Consider the following 19537-nt stretch of genomic DNA (forward strand, 5'->3'; position numbering starts at 1 on the left):
TTACCTCACTTTAAAGGTGCAGCATCACTGAGTGACTGTCGAAGTCCCACAGCTTTGTCTTGCAAAAAGATCTCAATGGCAACTTGAATTGGATTATCCCCCATGCATAATCTCCTCTTCTTTCCTGGAATGGCACAATCCCAGAATTCCAGCCAAATGACCCTCTCCTGTGTCCCCCTTCTAGAGGGCCGTATCATAGACTTCCTGCTGTAGGGTGGGGGCCGGGCCTGGACCTGGGACCAGGTTGGAGGCAAATGAAGGGGGGTGGGGATGATCCCACACTGGGTCTTTTAAGGAAGGGGGTATGGATGGTAAGGGGGGTGCTGAGACTAGAAGGCTCTGGCCTCTTAGCTGCTCCCTGACTTCCTGCTCCAGACTCGGAGGCACAATGAGCTGGTCCTCGGGGTCCTGCTGTGCTGGGGCAGTGAAGTACCCAGATTTCTTCTTTGGAGCCTCCAGGGCCACCTCAATGAGATTATGACTGTCCTCTGGGGCTACCACAGAGCCATTGGATAGCTTCTTCCCAAACAGGCTGCATGTGGAAGGAGACTTTTTAAGGTCTGTAATCTCTCTCCCACATACAGCTAGCAGGCAGCCGTTTGTAGCAGAAACCACCACACTGTTCTGTCTCCGCATTTTGCCATTGGGATAGTCATAGCCTCGCTTTTCAAGGTCGAAGTGTTTTGGGCTCTCAGAGACCCCCGACCGTAGTTGGAAAGCACAGCAGTGAATGTCTACCTCCACTTCTACCTTGCTGCCATTGGAAATTACGCCCTCAAGCGGAGCTTCATCATCACTGTCCAAGCCGTTGTCAGAGTGGTTACTCGAGAATGTAGCACAGGAGGGCTGTCGCTGGAATAGGCCTGGGTGGGTTCCTGCCCCAACTGAGCCTGGCACCATAATTCCACACAGTGTAGTAGCAGGGTGTAGACTACAGCGTCTCTCTGGGCGGGATGCAGGGACAGACGATGGATGCTCGTCTGAAGCGGTGGACCCCGCCTCACTGCCAACCTCTGAAGCCGATGTCTCACTGTTAAACTCAGAGACAACACCACTGCTGGATGAAAGGGTTGCTGGGTCACTGGGGCCTGGGGTCACGGTCACAGGCACAGGGGCGGGAGGGGGACCCCGTGGTTCAGTGGTGGAGACAGGTGGCTCACAGGTACAGCTGTCCTCAGCAATATGCAAGGATACCACTGCAGCCTCGATGTTGTCTTTGCAACCATAACTCTGAGCAAGTGAACACAACTTCTTTGCAGCAGCGCGAGGATCTCGCACAGCCTGCACAGTGCATACAGCCTCCTGGTAGGAGACTCGTTCAAACAGCGCTCGATTCCCCAGTATCAAGAACTCATCCTGGGAACATAGAGGCTTAGAGTGCACCCAGGGCTTTGGAAGCACCCAGGGAGACAGATAAGAGCAGCCCAGCAGGCGAGAGCAGCATGTCACTCCACTCACTTTGTTATCCTACAAAAGAGGAATTGTGGATGAAAATTAAATACACCCCACTGAATATGAAGTTGCACATTAACACTAAACAAAAGTTCTACATACTGTAATGGCCTGAGTATAAAAACAAGAACCAAACATACTTAGAAGCTTTGCGTTACCTCGGTAATAATGGCTTTACTGAGTTTAACTCTCTCCATCTCTTCAGTGCAGGTCTCCAAGCTGTAAACCTTAGAGAGAGGTATAGGTCGACCATCCCGGCACAGCACTGCCTGGCAGGTGCCAACATTGGCCACAGTGAGGCTAAAGGAGCCTCCTGGATCTGAAGGCTCATGGTGAATGTAACACAGCAAGGCAGAAGCACCCAGCTTCTGGCCAGCCATTCCTAGTTTCCTGTCCAATGCAAAACAAGACAAAACTGCAGTAAGAGTGCATTCATTCATTTATTTATTTATTTATTTATTTATTTATAGCAAGTACCAAAAGAGGTATTAACAAAAACTAACATTTAAAATAGTATCTCTTACCTGTGTGAGGTGAGGAAGGTGTTGCACATATACACATTGTCAATACTGGAGTGCTGGAGTTCTTCCCACAGCACATCTCCCATGGTGCACTGCAGCAGCCGAGGCACTTCCTCATTGCGGTCTCCGTCAAAGATGCCATAACATGCTTCCACACCGTCTCCAAACCGGTCTACAGCCAGCACAGACACGCACAACCTGTCCCAAACAACAGATCCACATTAACAAACAGATGACGCACAGGCCCTGACACACCAAGCCAACGGCCAGGGACTAGAGGCAACGAAGGCCGATTGTCTAGGTCATACCAGCAGGAAGTAGTAATCTGTTTGTCAATTAACAAGGGAAACAGGACAACATTGCTATGATACCCACAACAAACAGCGCTTGCTTGATCAGCGGCAGAACCAAACCGAGCCTACAGCCCCTCTGCTTTACTGCCCACCGGGAAAACAGCGGACACCGGGAGATGGCTAACCAGACTGTGTTTTTTCTTTTTTTTACAAACACAACAAAACACCAAACAGTACTGACTTGTTTCTTTGGCCACTCATTTCAGAGTAACCGTGGTTCCATGGAGGGGAGGCACTCTGTGTGTCTCCTGCTGTCGTGGTGGATTTCTGGTCTAACTTTAGGGTGGTGATGTGACTAAAAAAGGAAACGAAATATAGTAAAATGAATTGTAGAAGAAGGTTTACATTGGTACATGCATTATTTCCTTACACAGCCACGAACTTAATCCAGTAAGGAAAAAACACAGGTGAGTGTCACCGTTAAGGTCAAGGTTAAGGTCTTCCTAGCTCAAAGGCTGCTGTGATCTATGACAAGAAGGACAGAATATAACCTGACTGCATTCTGATAAGTTATTAGTACAGGTAGAGCGAAATAATGCTGACAGGATGAGAGAGGCAATGTAACTACAGCCAGTTCAATCCATTCATAGTGATGATCTTTTTCACAGCTATATTTTTATCTTTTCATTGCTTATAAGTTTTACATAAAAGAATGATGCCATTACCCACCAGTATGTGTCCAGACAGCTACACAATCTAAAGTGTTTATATTTCATGCTTGACAAATTTCAGTGAGCTTTATGACTCACCTGAAGAGGTTGAGCGTTTTGTGTTCCAACATCAGGCTGCTGTTGCCTGTCAGGTCCAGCTCTTGCAGAGTGGCAGGCAGCGAGTCAGGCAGCTGGATCTCAGTCAGCTCATTACAACTTAGATCTACAAGCTACAAACGTACAAAACAAACATGAGCTGACAGATTGAACATAATCATACACTGGCTAGGCAAATAAAACCAAAACCAGTCTGACCTTGATCTCAGGCAGGTTGAGAATCTCCGGGAAGACAGTAATGTGGTTGGAGTGTGCTATGAGGGTGTGCAGTTTCTTACAGCTAGACACAGTGGAGGGGATGGTCTTTAGCTTGTTGCCACTTAGATTTAGCTCCTCCAGGAGTTCCAGCTTACTCAGCTTACTAAAGACACACAAACATGACAGTGGAACAATCCTGTGATCTTAAAGATTTAGTTAGCAACATTTTGATATTATTAAATGTCCGTTACTTTCAAGCCATTGCCAAATGAGTTGCTACAAAGATAATTAAGACTATCAACTCCACACAACTCTCTGTATATCTCAGTATGGCTATGTTCAGAAGATTGTGGCGTCCAGTGACTTTCCATAGCAGAAACTCAAGTGAAGATTTTAATCCTTTGTGTCCTCCTTGGCTACTAGCAACTGTGTGGAGGAGCACTATAGCTTTAATAAGTGGAATACAAAATATTTTTGACACTGATTAACAGTAAGCCAAGGTAACACACCTGGCAGGGAAGGAGAGCAACTGATTGTAGGCAATGTGAAGGACCCGCAGGTTCTGGTGTCCAACTAACAATGCACCGCAGTTCTCATTCAGGTTGTTCCCCGTCAGGTAGAGCTCCTGGAGTGTGCTGAGGCTCTCCTCTGATTGGCTGCTGGGAGGAATACTTTCCAGTGCATTGGCTGACACATTTAAGTATTTTAGGCTGTGAGGGAAAACAAATAAAAAACAGATACATGAGTTTAAAAAAAAGTGTATGTGGATACACTAGAAGTACAAGAAGTTTGTACACCCAATACTGTCTCATTTAGAGTGGATTTGGAGAAGCTCAAGCTAAAAGTTTGAGTTCCCCTTGTAATGGGTTATATTTATGTCATGGGTTCAGGGAAATACAAATTTTGTTTAAAATAATACAAATAATTTTATTAAATGTAACTTTCTGATTTGACCCTGTCTGTACAAGCCCTTTCCCTCCCTTTGATCTATGCAAATGATGCAACATATATACAAAAAGCTAACATTTTGGGTCAGAAATTAAATGTGAGAAAATTGAAAGTCCAGATCAATCCAACAGTTTGTTGTAGATGTAGTTTTTTTCTTTAATATATACTAGGGACAAATACATTTTACTACAATATCACATATACTTTACTGTAACCAAGTGAATCCTATTTTCTTTTATATATACACTGGGGACAATTACATTTTACTACAATATCACATAATTTACTGCTAAAGAGTGACTCATAAATAAACTATTTGATTATTTTGCCTTTGTGCTTTAATTTAGGACTTTAGAACTATGACTAAGAGCAAGTATTAGGGGTTAGAAACTACAATTTCTAATAATTAGATTCTGTAAAGTAGTATGTAGCAGCATAATTTCTATTACATTATTCTCACAATATTTGCAGCTGTAGTATTGATAGTATTAAAACAATGCAAAGTGCAAGAATCTAAATTCAAGCCACCTATTATGTGCAGAATACAGGACATACCATAATTTAAGTGCAGTGATATGTAGATTAAGGTGTTTAAGGTGTGTTTTTTTTCTCATTGTACTAAAGAGGATACTGCTAAACATCGACAATTGGAGCATTGATTTACACGCTGTTGAACCTACGCCGAGAGGATGGACAGTAATTTGAGCTACACTGGTCCTGTGTAATTGATGTTGTTAAGTCATTGCCTGTGCGTATAACGTAGTGAACAGTAATAAACCCGGTACTTCTGACACATGAAAAAGTGAACCATGTCACGCTGTTGTTTTAAAACAGAGTCAGACATTATTACAATGCTATCTCTAAAGCCCCGCAAACATTACAAGACTGTTGACAGACACCTTACTGGTCTTGTGGCCTTTTGGAATTCAGTGTCAAATCTGAATATGTCAAAAGAGTCCTTATCCACCTCGTTTATGTAGCCACATATCATTTCCATCAGAGCATAACAGCCTTCTCTTGTAAGCTGGGCAGCTCTTTAGACAACATATCGGAAAACCCATCGTGCACAAAGCAGTCCCTTCCATTACGCCTCAGCATTAGAGACAGTAAAGTACATTAAGGAATTTGAACTGCTAATGGGTGTTAAGTGATTTACCACACAGGAAATAGGAGGGCACATTAAACTCCAGCTAAGATTTAGAATGCTCCATTGATCTTGACCACAATCCCTACATACATTATATACTTCATCTCCAAAACAATAAGATGTGACACAATAAATGTCAACTGACACCTATCAGGGAACACACTCCAGGTAAATGTTTTAAAGCAGAGTTGCTAAAGGGCTCAAGTAATAGCTCGAATAGTTTCAAGGACAGGATGAAAAAGGAACCAGTAAGATCTGTAGAGAGAGGAGGGTGGAGATACTCACTTTAAGGCCTTATAAAACAGACTCTCAGGGAGCTCAGCTAGCTTGTTGTGCTGGAGGTCTAGGGCTTCCAGAGGGATGTGGTCAAGTAGGTCAGACACTCTCTGCAAACGATTGTTCCCCGCCAGCAGCTTTCTCAAACTCAAGCTGTTGAGTAGTCTGTCGGAGGCCAGAAAAGATGTTAGAGAGCCAGATTAGGATACGTAAAAAACAGACCAACAAAAAAGGAAACAAACCAAAGAACGTTGTCTCCCTGTGCAAACTTGACTACTGGATGACCTTTTAGCTTGGTTGCCTAAACTAACTTTTTGTGCTCTCCTGAAACATCATATCATGAGTGGGTCCCGTGGATAGAGGATCACCTCATTTGAAAAATCATTTCTGATATTTCATTCAAATGGAAATGCCTGTGTTGAAAGCTTGCTGTAAATGATGATTGAATGAATAAAAAAGAAAAAAAAATGAAAATGAATGAAAATACAAAAATACTGTTTTACACAGAGAGACTGATACCAGCTGTTATTTGTGCCTTGTTATTTCTATTGTTTCACTACCATAAGAAATGTTTAGGATGGACAAATTTTAAAGCAGTTTGGCAACAGAGTGAGCAGCATGACCATGTGTAATGTGACACCTGACAACCTAATTCTGGACACAATAGCCATCCGGTTGCATTACAAGAGCTGAATCCATTTAAAATATGCAATTGTGCAACAGAAAAGTTCAAGTTTTAAGCAGATATGGTTCAAGATTAGGGACAGAATAAGGTCAGTAACCTGGAAGGAAGCTCAGACAGGAGGTTGTGGGTAACGTCCAGCATCTCAATTTTTCCGCAGTCACACACCCAGTCCGGAAGGTACTCCAAAAGGTTCCTGTCTCAACACACACACCGTCATACACATAGAAAGACACACACACACAAACACTCAAACTGAGCGTAGTTGGCATTTGGCTTGGTACAGATGAGTAAGCAGTTTGGAAAAAGTGGTAAACAGGAGGCCAAAACAATATCCTTGAGGGTTTTTTGAGCATGCAAATGATCTCGATACAGATGTGTCTTACACTGGCAGGTGGTTCAGAAACACAAGATAACTTATTTTATGACAGTGATGTTTACTGTGCATAAGCTGAAGCTGCTGCTGCTGCTGTGGATGGGGTCAGAAGGAAAATGTGTTTCAGACACCAAAAAAAAGAACAGCTTCGGTTCCATCGGCGTAAACTTAAACAGGGCTGTTCGACAGCAAGATAAAGCTGTGAAAATATTGTAAATATAGCATACACCTAAATTATTATTGATTTATTTTTATTTAGGTGGGCCTTTCTTTTAGATGGCTAAAATATGTTAAGCTGCTGTCCCCATCCACAGCAGGATATTGCTTAGCTTCCATACCTGTCCTCCTGTCTGCTCCTTCAAACTGGGGTGTGCCAATTGCCATCTACTGTAGGTAATTCACTGACTATGAATAAGTACCACATACAACACCACTTAAAAAAAATCAAATCTTAAGAAAAAAAAAAAAATTATCCCTTAAAAATGTTTTTTTTGCAGCTAGCAGCTCACACTCTGCTCCGCTGGGACAGGAGGGGGGCTCTGTATGTACGTGCATAAGAACTGGTGTAATAACCGGACAATGATAGATAAACACTGTTCCCCTGACCGTGAGTACGTCTGTAAGATGACGGCCTTTTTTACCGAGAGAGATAACAGTAGTGATTGTCACCACTGTGTATATTCCACCCGATGCCAATGTAAACATTATCCTCTCTCTTTTCTGCTGAACACCATAAACAAACAGCAGCAGGCCCTCCCCGACAGTGTTAATATAATTGCAGGAAAATTTAATAAGGCCAACTTCAAGCACACACATTTTAATTGCATTTTGTCTTTGTTAAGAGCCACAAAGGCACTCATTACAATATGCCCCCACAACTTGCATTTTAGCTAACTGGGACCTCTCGGCATTAGCTGCAGCAATTTTGGTATTTTTTTTTTTTTTACGACAGTACTCAGAGTTATATAGCGATCAAGAATCAGGTAAAAATTGCCCGAAGTTCTACTTTAAAAAGAATGTGTTGCCTAATGGGTCCTTGCTCACGTTTGTTCTGCTTATGGAGCCTGTGATACTTTTCTGGGGGCTATTAATGTACATTTACAGATGGCTTAATGAGAAGTATCATATGTATTGTCATTGAATGTAATGTATTGACCAGGAAAATCATAATAAAAAAAAAAATACAAACATACACACATACAAGCTTTACTTGGTAGGTTCCATAGAATTTTTGCTTTTTGGGTAATTTTCCAATTCAGTATTCAAATTAATTTACGCCTTAAGTTAAAGATACTAGTGTCTGGGTTAGCTCAGTTGGTAGAGCAGGCACACATACAGCCAGGAAAATTTGAACACCCTGCTATTTTGTTTGGTTCTGCCACTAAGAAATCATGGCGGGGTCTAAAATTGTCATCGTAGGTGCATGTCCAGTGTGAGAGACATACTCTAAAAAAGAAAATCCAGAAATCACACCGTATGATTTTTTAACAATTTTTTTGTATTCAATAAAATACTTAGAGTATTACCAACGGTAACCTTGGAAACGGTGGTCCCAGCTCTTTTCAGGTCATTGACAAGCTCCTCAGTCAGAGGGAGATTGACAGTAATGTTTAGCTTCTTCCATTTTCTAATGATTGGTCCAAAAGTGGAACTTTTTTACCAAGTTACTTGGCAATTTCCCCGTAGCCCTTTCCAGCCTTGTGGAGGTGTAAAATTTAGTCTCTAGTGTCTTTGGACAGCTCTTTGGTCTCGACCATGTTAGTAGTTGGATTCTTACTGATTTGGGGTGGACAGGTGTCTTTATAATCTTTTTTAGATTATGTCTCTCACAGTGGACATGCATCTACGATGACAAATTCAGAGCCCTCCATGATTTCTAATTGGGAGAACTTGCAAAATAGCAGGGTGTACTTAAAAAAAATTACTTATTTTCCTCACTGTATATAGAGGTTTACTCCCCGACGCAGTGGCCGCAGGTTTTACTCCAATCTGTGGCCCTTTGCTGACTGTCATTCCCCTTCTTACTCTCTTTTAATGTCTTCATATGTCATCTGGAATTAAAGGCCTAAAATGCCCAAAAAAGTAATCTTTAAAGATACTATTTTTAGACAACAGAGCCTCTGTTTAAAAAATCTGTGAACACAGAGACCACAGCCATTTCTTCTTCCCAGCCAGAACTCACTGTGATAGGTCCATGTGTGTCAGCTGGTTGGGGACGGGATAGATGTTGACTGTTGTAAGGCCTGTGGGCAGATAAAAGCAGCAATCAGCAGCTAAACATCTGGCCAGTTCACATGTGTGCTTATAAGATGAATGTATCACTTGGGATAAGGGCCTGAACATACAGACAACAGCAGCCAGCGAGACAATAATAGCAGCTAGTTGACGCTCTGTTTGACTCACGGTTGCTGTTGGCGTGAAGCATGCGCAGTGTGAAACCACTGAGTGTGAGTGTCGTCAGCTGGTTGCGCTGGCAATGCAGAATTTCCAGGTTGCACACGGAGCTCAGATCTAGTGAGTCCAAGTAATTGTACCGTAAGTCCAACTGGGTCACCTGGCTTACTGGTTCTAGACTAATGTTTTTCAACCAGTGCAGCCCATTTAATCTGCATTAAACAGGGAGGACAAGAGAAGAAATAGCACAGGTTATTCCTACAGGAGCAGAAACATTAAAGTGAGTGACATCAAATAAACTAACTGATACAGAGAATAAACTCTGAAATGTCATACTTAAAATGAAGATAGTAGTAGTGTGATATTTAGGGTTGACAAATTAACTCACAAATTCAAAAGAAATATTTTAGCAGTCACTATTTTATTTTACAGTGACAGATCATCAGCATAGGTTACTTGGAGAATGTCACAAATATTGTGGCATATATAAATGAGTAATAGCAGTAACCATGTGTCAATTTTCCACACTGTAATATGTCACAGCAGTTTCTCCTTTGGAAAGAAAAGAGGAGAAATACAAAATGAATATTGTATCAATCGTTAAGGTCTAACAATGTTTGTTTGTTTGTTCTATTTGTCCTGGGGTCTTTCAATCTGTTCTTGTGAGAATACTCTTCATGACATCAGATTACACACACAGACTTTATACAATTTGAAAATACAAATCCTGATTAAATCTTACAGTTAACGCAATTTGAATTGATAGATGGAACACACCTCAGGTTTATTAAAAATCTAACATTGGCATCCAAGATTTTGTCTTCGTTGGTCGACATTGAAACCACTCTATTGACTTTCCTTCTGTTTCACTTGGGGACAACTTCTATAAAATATTTTAGTCAGAATTGTCTACCACTATTTAGCATCCTACCTACTTATAACGAGGTGTACAATAAAATAATAAAGACATTCTGAGACCATGGCTGTCAGGAAAGGCACTGTGCTGAGGTCCAGGCTTACCCTTACCCCATCCATCCTGTTAATAAACAACAATTCCTCTTTTATGAGAGCTGCCATATCAGCCATAAACAATGACAACACAAGTCTGATATTAGTAATCGGAGGTGCAGTGCATGGTGCTCCTCTGTGCTTCCACTGGGTCAGTCGCCCAATCATAGTTTAACCACGGTGTCTGTCCCCGGACTCAGATCGGTTAAATCAAAAGGTAAACAAGAGAGGGGCTATGCTTAAAAACCTAATTGGGATTAAAACAACCACTGCAATGATAAAACAGAATAGGAAAATTAGATGTGGACTATTAAATATTAGATTACTGTCTTCTAAAGCAGTTCTGTTCTATATTCATGATATCGATTCATTGATCTATTCTCTTACTGAAACATGGTTGGGCCATGAATAATATGTTAGTCTAAATGAAGCCACTCCTCCCAGTCATAACAATACTCAAATCGCTAGAGGCTCAGGCCAAAACTTGTTAATTAATCCTGAACAAAAACTAAATTATAACTTGATAAGCCTTTTTCTTAATCTTCAACATCCATCATGGAAAACATTACAGCCAATTATATTTGTTGTTATTTACTGAGCTCCAGGACCAGGCTTCAGAATTTTTATCTGAATTCTCAGAGTTTTTATCAAGTGTAGTATCTGACAAAGTACTTACTGTAGGTGACTTTAATATCCATGTGGATGTGATAACGATAGCTTTAGTATTGCTTTCAACTTTCTACTAGATTCAGTTGGTTTTAGTCAGAGTGTGCATAAGGCCACTCAATGTTTTAACCACACCCTCGACCTTGTGCGAACAGATGGCATCGGAATTGAATTTTGAATTCTTACTATCAGACTATACTAAAAAATAAAAGCTTCTACACTAGATGCTTATCTGACAGTGCAATAGCTTTAATAAAGATATTCCAACAGCATTTAATTTAATTCCGTTCCTTAATATAACAGAGGACCCTTATGTTAACTTTAGTAACAGATATAACAGACGACTTTAGACAATGGTGCTCCTCTCAAAAATAAAATGATAAACCAAAGAAACTAGCAACTTGGTATAACTCCCAAACTCACAAATTAAAACTTGAAAGTAAATGGCGTTTCACCAAAACTGGAAGAATCTTGTTTAGATTGGCAAGACAGTCTGAGAATGTATAGGAAGGCCCTCGGAAATGCCAGATCAGACTATTACTCATCACTATAAGAAGAAAATAAGAACAACCCAAGGTTTGTTTTCAGCCCTGTAGCAGGCTGACAAATGGTCACAACTCTATTGAGCCATCTATAGCTCTGAGTGGTGACAAGTTTATGAGTTTCTTTAATGATAAAATTATAACAATTAGAGCCAAAATTCATCACCTTTGGCCCTCAATTTCTAACGGTTCACCTTTAAACACAGTAACACTAGAAAGAACGACAAGACCTGACATATACTGAGACTTCTTCTGTCCTATACACCTTTAACAATTCATGTCAAAGGGCTCTTTAGCTAAGCCGTCTCTTAGACCCATTTCAACAAAGCTACTTAAAGAAGCATTACCCATGGTAAACACTCAACTACTAAATATGATCAATATGTCTCTATTAACAGGTTATGTACAACGGTCATTTAAAGTAGCTGTGATAAAACCTCTCCTGAAAAAACCCAACCTCGACCCTGAGGTCTTAGCAAACTATAGACCTATATCTAACCTTCCCTTTCTCTCCAAGATCCTTGATAAGGTAGTTGCTGATCAGTCATGTGATTTTCTACGTAGCAGTAGTTTACTTGAGGACTTTCATTCAGGATTTAGAAAGCATTATAGCACAGAGATGGCACTGGTGAAAATGACTACTGACCTTCTAACTGCTGCAGACAAAGGACTTGTCTCTTTACTCACTGTACTTTTACTAGATCCTAGAGTTGCATTCAACACCATTGACCATACCATTCTATTACAGAGACTGGAACATTTAGTTGTCATGAAAGGAATCATACCAAAGTTGGTTTAAGTCATATTTATCCGATCAATCTCATTTTGTTAATGTTAACGATAAATCCTCCAAGTACGCTAAAGTTAGCCATGGCGTTCCACAAGGCTCAGTGATTAGACCAATTCTATTGTCCTTATTAATGCTTCCTCTAGGCAATATCATTGGAGAACACTCAATTAACTTTCATTGTCATGTGGATGACACCAAATTAAATCTATCAATCAAGCCAGATGAAACCAGTCAGTTAGCTAAACTTCAAGCATGCATAAATGAAATAATAATCCTGGATTATTTGCAATATTCTGATGTTAAACTCAGACAAAACTAAAGTTACTGTGCTGGGCCCTTAACACCTCCAAACCTCATTATCTAGGGATATAGCTACTCTGGATGGTATTGCCCTGGCCTCCAGCACTACTGTAAGAAATCTAGGAATTATTTTTTAACAGGATATATCCTTTAACGGCCATCTAAAACAAACCTCAAGAACAATCTTATTTCATCTTCGTAACATTACTAAAATTAGGAACATCCTGTCTCAAAACGATGCTGAAAAACTAGTCAACGCATTTGTTACTTCCAGGCTGGACTACTGTGATTCTTTATCATCAGGATGCTCAAATAAGCCCCTACGTCTTTCCAGCTGATCCAGAATGCTGCAGTGCGTGTTCTGACAAAAACTCAGAAAAGAGATATTTCTCCTGTATTAGCTTTTTGGCATTGGCTTTCTGTAAAATCCAGGATTGAATTTAAAATCCTTCTCTTGACCTATAAAGTGCTAAATGGTCAAGCACCATCTTATCTTAAAGAGCTCTTTGTGCCTTATTGTCCCACTAGAGCACTGCCCTCCCAGAATTCAGAGTTACTTGTGGTTCCTAGAGTCTTTAAAAGTATAATTGGACCCAGTGCCTTCAGCTATCAGGCTCCTCTACTGTGGAATCAGCTTCCAGTCTGGGTTCGGGAGGCAGACACCATCACCACATTCAATAGTAAACTTAAAACTCTCCTCTTTGATAATGCTTGCAGCGTTTGTCTAGAACGGCGGGGGAGGGTGTATAGCCGCAGACATGGCACTCCTTCTGTTCTTCTCTTCATAGTCGTCAGATTAATTTACCATATAATCAACAAAATCTTGGTTGCAGCCGTGGTCCTGCTACATGTCCTGCGATGCGCTGTTACATCCTGATACGCTGTGCCTTGTAATGCCTTGCAGTGCAATGCTATGCTTCAAACTACTACTTTTAGTCACTGTTCCATTATCTTTTACTGCGACTGTTATTGCCACTCTTCATTTTAACCCCAACCGGCCGTCAGACACCGCCTACCAAGGGTCCGTGTCTGTCCGAGGTTTCTTCCTAAAAGGGAGTTTTTCCTCGTCACTGTTGCACTGTTGCTTTCTCTAGAGGAAACTACTAGAACTTCCTTGTACATTATAGAGTGTGGTCTAGACCTACTCTATCTGTAAAGTGTCTAGAGATAACTCTTGTTGTGAATTGATACTGTAAATAAAACTGAATAGAATTGAAATTAATTGAAATTGAATTGCATTGCCAGCCCGCTGACACACAACAGGTGCACCTTGCACTTTTATATATACTCTGCCATTGCCAAGCTGCAACTTCACTCCCAAGGTTGAATTATTAGCTGGCTGTGTGTGGAGCAGTGGATGCTGGTTTGTTCCTTGTAGGAAAATCAATAAGTAGAGCTTTCCCATCCCTCATTAACCACCATAGAGGTCCCTGTGAGAAAGACACTTAGATGAACCCCTTCTACTGTTTCTTGTTGAGCTGCTAAGAGGCAAACAAATACGTATGTAGTTCTAGGCAGATTCCAGGTGTGAAGCAGGGCAACGCAGAAAAAAAGGCATTTATGCTTAGCAAGCCCGGGATCTATAAATAAATGTTTTACTAGAAATACCGCCTTGCAGTTGTATGCATCCGTATACCAGTCAAGTTGCCGTTTACATCTGTGTCTGTCCAGACTATCTATCTATCTACCTACCTACCTACCTACCTACCTACCTATCTATATATATATGTAGTAAAGACTTTTAAGCAATTTAACAAAAAGTTTTTTATTTTTTACTGGCGAAATATGGATGTTTCACACATATCTTCAACCCAGCTGCACAGACAATCTAATCTAATGTTTTCTTCAATGCCAGAGGAAAAAATAAAAGAAATAATTTTACTCATACCTACTGAATATTGACTTGACTGATATTGCCCTATTGACAGTCTTCAATGCTTCACATTGCATATTATATTTTACATATTTATCTAACAGAGGAAGAAGAAAGGGATGAGTTGAAGTAAGGAAATGCAGAGGCTGGAAGCTGTTTATTCCTCTTACCGGAGGTCAATGTTTTTAAGGTTGCTCATTCTGGCCAAACTACACAACTCCAGAATCTCCACTCTGTTCCCAGCCATGGCCAGCTTGTCCACTGCACTCAACCTCTCCAACACAGCAGGGATGTGAGAGAAGTTGTTGAAGGAGAGCCCTAGGTTGTTGAGCTGGGAAAGGCCACCCAGCTCTTCAGGCAGGGAGCTGAGATGGTTCCCATCCAAAGACAATGTCTGCAGGCTAAGATGGAGAGGAGACAACATGTTTCATGTTTACTTCAAAGAGTGGCCAAAAGAAGATCTGCTTGTGTCCACAGTAGTTATATAGTCATTGTTAACTGAGCAGCATCCTACTCTAAAGTGAGCAGGTCCACAGGATGAAAACTGCCTCAGATTCGGACTTATTCTGATTGCATAACAAAATATACTAATTTAATGCATTTCACTGAATCGATTTAAACCTCAATTCAAAGAGAGGAACATTATTATGTGCACTAAAAGGTGCAAACCCCAACAACCTTGGACAGAATAAAAGCAAAAATTGAATGACAATAAACACCACTTACTTTGGAAAACAAATGAACAAGAGAAAAAAGATATTACAGAGAATGTATTTGTTTATTTATATGTATCCTGCTACTCTAAATAGTTAGGCATTATTTATACTATTGCGATTCTTATAATATAGTTGGACAGCATTATTTATATTTATGTTCATATTTTGTCATATTAATGTCAGTGTTTAACTCTTTCGTATTTTTTTGGTTTATATTTCATTTTTGTGTATGAGTATTTTTGTGTTAGCACCTTGGGATTTGGGAAATTATATATATATATATATATATATATATAAAAAACACACACACACACACACACACACACACACACACACACACACGTATATACACAGGCCAAAAGTTTTGACACACCTTGTAATCCAATGCATTGTCTTTATTTTCATGACTGTTTACATTATAGATTCTCACTTGGAACCAAAGATCTCAAACTTGGACTCATCAGACCAAAGCACAGATTTCCACTGGTCTAATGTCCCTTCCTTGTGTTTCTTGGCCCAAAAAAATCTCTTCTGCTTGTTGCCTCTCCTTAGTAGTGGTTTCCTTGCTGCTATTTGCCCACAAAGGCCTGATTTACACAGTCTCCTCTTAACAGTTGTTCTAGAGATGTGTCTGCTGCTACAACTCTGTGTGGTATTCATCTGCTCTCTACTCTGAGCTGCTGTTAACTTGCAATTCCTGAGGCTGCAGAGGTGACTCTTCACGTCAGCGCCCCGTTCGTATCTCCATCTGCAACTGTATGCGACATGGAGAGGGCCTAATACAACCTAAGAATAAACGGCAGAGAAAGCGAGGAAAAAGGGCAGGGAGGCAGGTTCATCTGAAAAAAACTCATGAAACTGGGGGTCTTTGACTGTGATTCCAGACCTTCGTTCACTGATGTGCCCGGGGCTCTTGTCCCGGTGCCCTGGAGAAAACCTACCGCAGGTTGCGGTGTGTATTCCGCGCATCTCAGGTCACTGCCGTGAGCCTCTCTCTCTGCTTCAGGTGCTCCTGCACCACTCACGATGGGTTTAATAAATGCCCGTTCAATTGCGAACAAGTCTCTTTTGCTCAGTGATTCATTTTTTCCAAAAACATGGACTTCATGTTGCTCACGGAGACATGGCAACGGGATCTGGAATACTATCACCTGAAAAGATTTGTCCTGTGGATTGTACTTTTATCAGCATACCAAAACTCACAGCCCATGGTGGAGGTCTTGCTGTGGTTTAAAAAAAATATTTTATCTGTCAGTCAATGAGCGCTGGCACGTACTCTTCTTTCGAACTACAGATTACTAAAGTTGGTTGTTCAAATACATTTTATCGTATTTTAATTTACCGGCTACCTGGGCCAGTGGCCTCTTTTCTTACTGATTTTTCTGTTCTGTCTGTGGATGAATGACGCCATTTGCAGCTTGAGGCATGTCTGTTGGAGAACTGAGCGTTTATGGAAAGCAACTCGGTCCAAGTCCATCGCCTGCATCTTAAAGAGCTCTTAGTAGACCTGAATGAAGTGATCAAGGATGCTACACACTCTTATTTTACTAATCGGATAGCTGCCTGTAAAAACAACCCTAAAGCTCTGTTTGAGACTATTAATAACATTGTTTCCCCTGCTGAATGTATTGTCCCTGTGTTTTCAAATGTTGACTGCAACCACTTTCTGTCTCATTTTGTGGACAAGGTTAGAGATGTCCGGGTGGGCAGTGTACCATTATCAAACTCACATATAGCTACTCATCACCTACAATACTGGACTCCTTCTGCCCCATTTCCCTAAACGGCATCATTAAGTTTGTGGGCTCGATGAAACCCTCCCAAAGCCCTGTTGATATTGCACCCACATCTTTGCTTTTATAAACCATACATCCACTTGGCCCATGTTTGATTTTGTAAAAAAAAAAAATTCAACTAAGATTACTCTCCTTAAGGTCTCTATTGATATTTTGATGGATGCTGGTGGGGGTAAATTGTCTGTACTGGTCCCATTAGATCTCAGTGCAGCGTTTGATACTGTTGATCACTGCACTCTGATTGATAGACTGAAAAAAACTGTAGGCATTACGGCATAAGCTCTAGATTGGTTTTCGTTAAATTTTTCAGACAGGAGTTTTGCTGTGTCCATAGGAACATATATGTCAGACTCTGCTCCTCTGTCTTATGGTGTGCCCCAAGGTTCTGTGCTTGGCCCCCTGCTTTTCAGTCTATTTTTAACTTCCATTTGGAAAGATTATTGGTAGCTTTGAGGAAATATCTTACCATTGCTATGCTGATGACATCCAATTATATTTATGTTTTAGCCCTGATGGGTTAGACAAACTGTCCTTGCTGTACAGTTGTTTAGCCTCCATTAACAAATGGATGGCTCAGATCTGATCAGATCTGTGGTTTCTAAAAAAGTGATGGAGATGCTTGTTCATGCTTTTATTTCTTCACCTTTGGATTACAGTACACTTGTTTATACAAATCCTCCATGGACAAATTGCAAGTTATACAGAATGCCGCAGCAAGACGTATGTCTAAGACCAGCAGGAGGTCGCACCTTACTTCCGTTTTTTTTTTTTTGTGAATTTAATTTTTTTTATCACTACTTCTAGAGCCTTGCATGGTCAAGCTCCCGTTTACATCCAGGATCTATAGCACGCCCACACTTCTGGTTGCTCTCTGAGGTCTTCAGGCCAAAACCTTTTAACTGTCCCCAGAACACATTTTAAAACCAGAAGTGATCGTGCCTTTTCTGTGGTGGCGCCAAGGCTCCGGAACCGTCTCCCTTTAGCCTTGAGAGCGTTGGATTCTGTGAAAACTTTTTCAAAAACACCTGAAGACACATCTTTTTAGACTAGCTTTAAACTAGCAATATGGCTTAGTATTTTATGTGTTGCTGTTTTATTTGTATTTACTGTAAAGCACTTTGTGACCCCTCTTGCCTGTGAAAGGTGCTATATAAATAAAGTTTACTTACTTACTCTTGGTTTTCCTTTCCCGAGGAGGTTCTCATGTGAACCAGTTTCGTTGTAGCGCTTGATGGTTTTTGCGACTGCACTTGTGACACATTCAAAGTTTTTGCAATTTTCCAGACTGACTGACCTTCATTTCTTAAAGTAATGATGGTCACTTGTTTCTCTTTACTTAGCTGATTGGTTCTTGCCTCAATATGAATTCTAACAGTCGGCTGTGTATCAACCTGACTTCTGCACAACACAACTGATGGTCCCAACCCCATTAACAAGGCAAGAAACTCCACTAATTAACCCTAACAAGGCACACCTGTGAAGTGAAAACCATTTCAGGTGACTACCTCATGAAGCTCATTGAGAGAACACCAAGGGTTTGCAGCACTATCAAAAAAGCAAAGGGTTGCTACTTTGAAGAAACTAGAATATAAGATATGTTTTCAGTTATTTCACACTTTTTTGTTAAGTACATAATTCCACTTGTGTTCATTCATAGTTTTGATTCCTTCAGTGATAATCCACAATGTTAATAGTCATAAAAACAAAGGAAACGCATTGAATGAAAAGGTGTGTCCAAACTTATATAATGTACTCTTTATGTATGTATGTAATATATATAAATACACACACATACTGTATATAGTGTGTGTGTGTGTGTGTGTGTGTGTGTGTGTGTGTGTGTGTGAATATATAGAGCTTCTCCTCATCCCAGCACTTAAATACTCACCATTCTCACTTTACCTCTGCCAGACTGTAGTTGTCCGTATGACCCTCTTTCCAGCGTTTTATTTCGAGTTTGCTTCCCCGGTGTTTTTAAACTTAAACCTGTTTCCCGTTTATGATTCTTGCCTGCTCCTTTTGTAATTTTGCCAACCTGAGTGTTACTGGACTTCTGCCTGCCTTTTGACAACAATTACTGCCTGCTCCTGCTGTACTGTTGCCTGCATTGTTCTTTGGACAATAAAAGTACTTACTAGTCGTGCCTTTGGGTCCACCACTGATAGTACAATCTGGCCAAGATGGACTCAGCCGACTAATGTATGGATTCAGAGGAGATTATGTCGGATGAACTCTGTGATCTTCTTTTTGACTTGGTGGTGCTAAAGGACATGTGGAAGGAGGCTAACAGTGAGTACCGAAAGGAGAGTTTATTGTTGGAAGCTCAAGAGATGGTATAAGCAAAACAGTGGTTAAAGGACTCTATTCCTCCTTGGATGATACGCTTCATCTCCAATTCTACTCCTCCACCTGCTATTAAGTTTGATTAATGTAAGCCTGTTAGTTCCACCAATACTCATCCTCAGATCCCCGGACTATCTTAGTGCCAGCTAGCACCCACCAGCCTATTACTCGGCCTGCTAGCATGTTGGCTTCCGGCCCCTTTTTCATCAATCAGCCTTCTCCTGTTTCTACTTCTCCCAATCGTGTCATTCCTCAGCCTGAAGAAGAGCCAGACTTTGTTTCAGTATGCTGTTAAGTGTGTTAAGAGGACTGAGGAGGCCAAAGCAGCCAGCCTTCTTGCTGGAGGGGAAAGGTCTAGCCCAGCAACTAAAAGCTCCCATGAACTCCTG

At 40.9% G+C, this 19537-nt stretch overlaps 1 protein-coding gene across 2 annotated transcripts in view; it reads right to left on the bottom strand.

The window, feature by feature from the left end:
• Window positions 1–19537, bottom strand: part of phlpp2 (PH domain and leucine rich repeat protein phosphatase 2) — a 48702-nt gene continuing 29165 nt past the window's right edge. For both annotated transcript variants that reach the window (XM_034870658.1, XM_034870650.1), the window contains exons 8-19: window positions 14464–14694; window positions 9124–9326; window positions 8903–8963; window positions 6445–6540; window positions 5672–5827; window positions 3801–4001; window positions 3292–3454; window positions 3076–3206; window positions 2508–2621; window positions 1977–2171; window positions 1611–1842; window positions 1–1467 (exon numbers count right to left, since the gene is read on the bottom strand). In XM_034870658.1, coding sequence (XP_034726549.1) covers window positions 181–1467; window positions 1611–1842; window positions 1977–2171; window positions 2508–2621; window positions 3076–3206; window positions 3292–3454; window positions 3801–4001; window positions 5672–5827; window positions 6445–6540; window positions 8903–8963; window positions 9124–9326; window positions 14464–14694 — 3070 coding nt within the window. In that variant the 3' untranslated portion in view covers window positions 1–180. The remainder of the gene's footprint in view (window positions 1468–1610; window positions 1843–1976; window positions 2172–2507; window positions 2622–3075; window positions 3207–3291; window positions 3455–3800; window positions 4002–5671; window positions 5828–6444; window positions 6541–8902; window positions 8964–9123; window positions 9327–14463; window positions 14695–19537) is intronic.

Source organism: Etheostoma cragini, chromosome 1 (assembly GCF_013103735.1).
Source record: "Etheostoma cragini isolate CJK2018 chromosome 1, CSU_Ecrag_1.0, whole genome shotgun sequence".
In the NCBI taxonomy this organism is placed as follows: Eukaryota; Metazoa; Chordata; class Actinopteri; order Perciformes; family Percidae; genus Etheostoma; species Etheostoma cragini.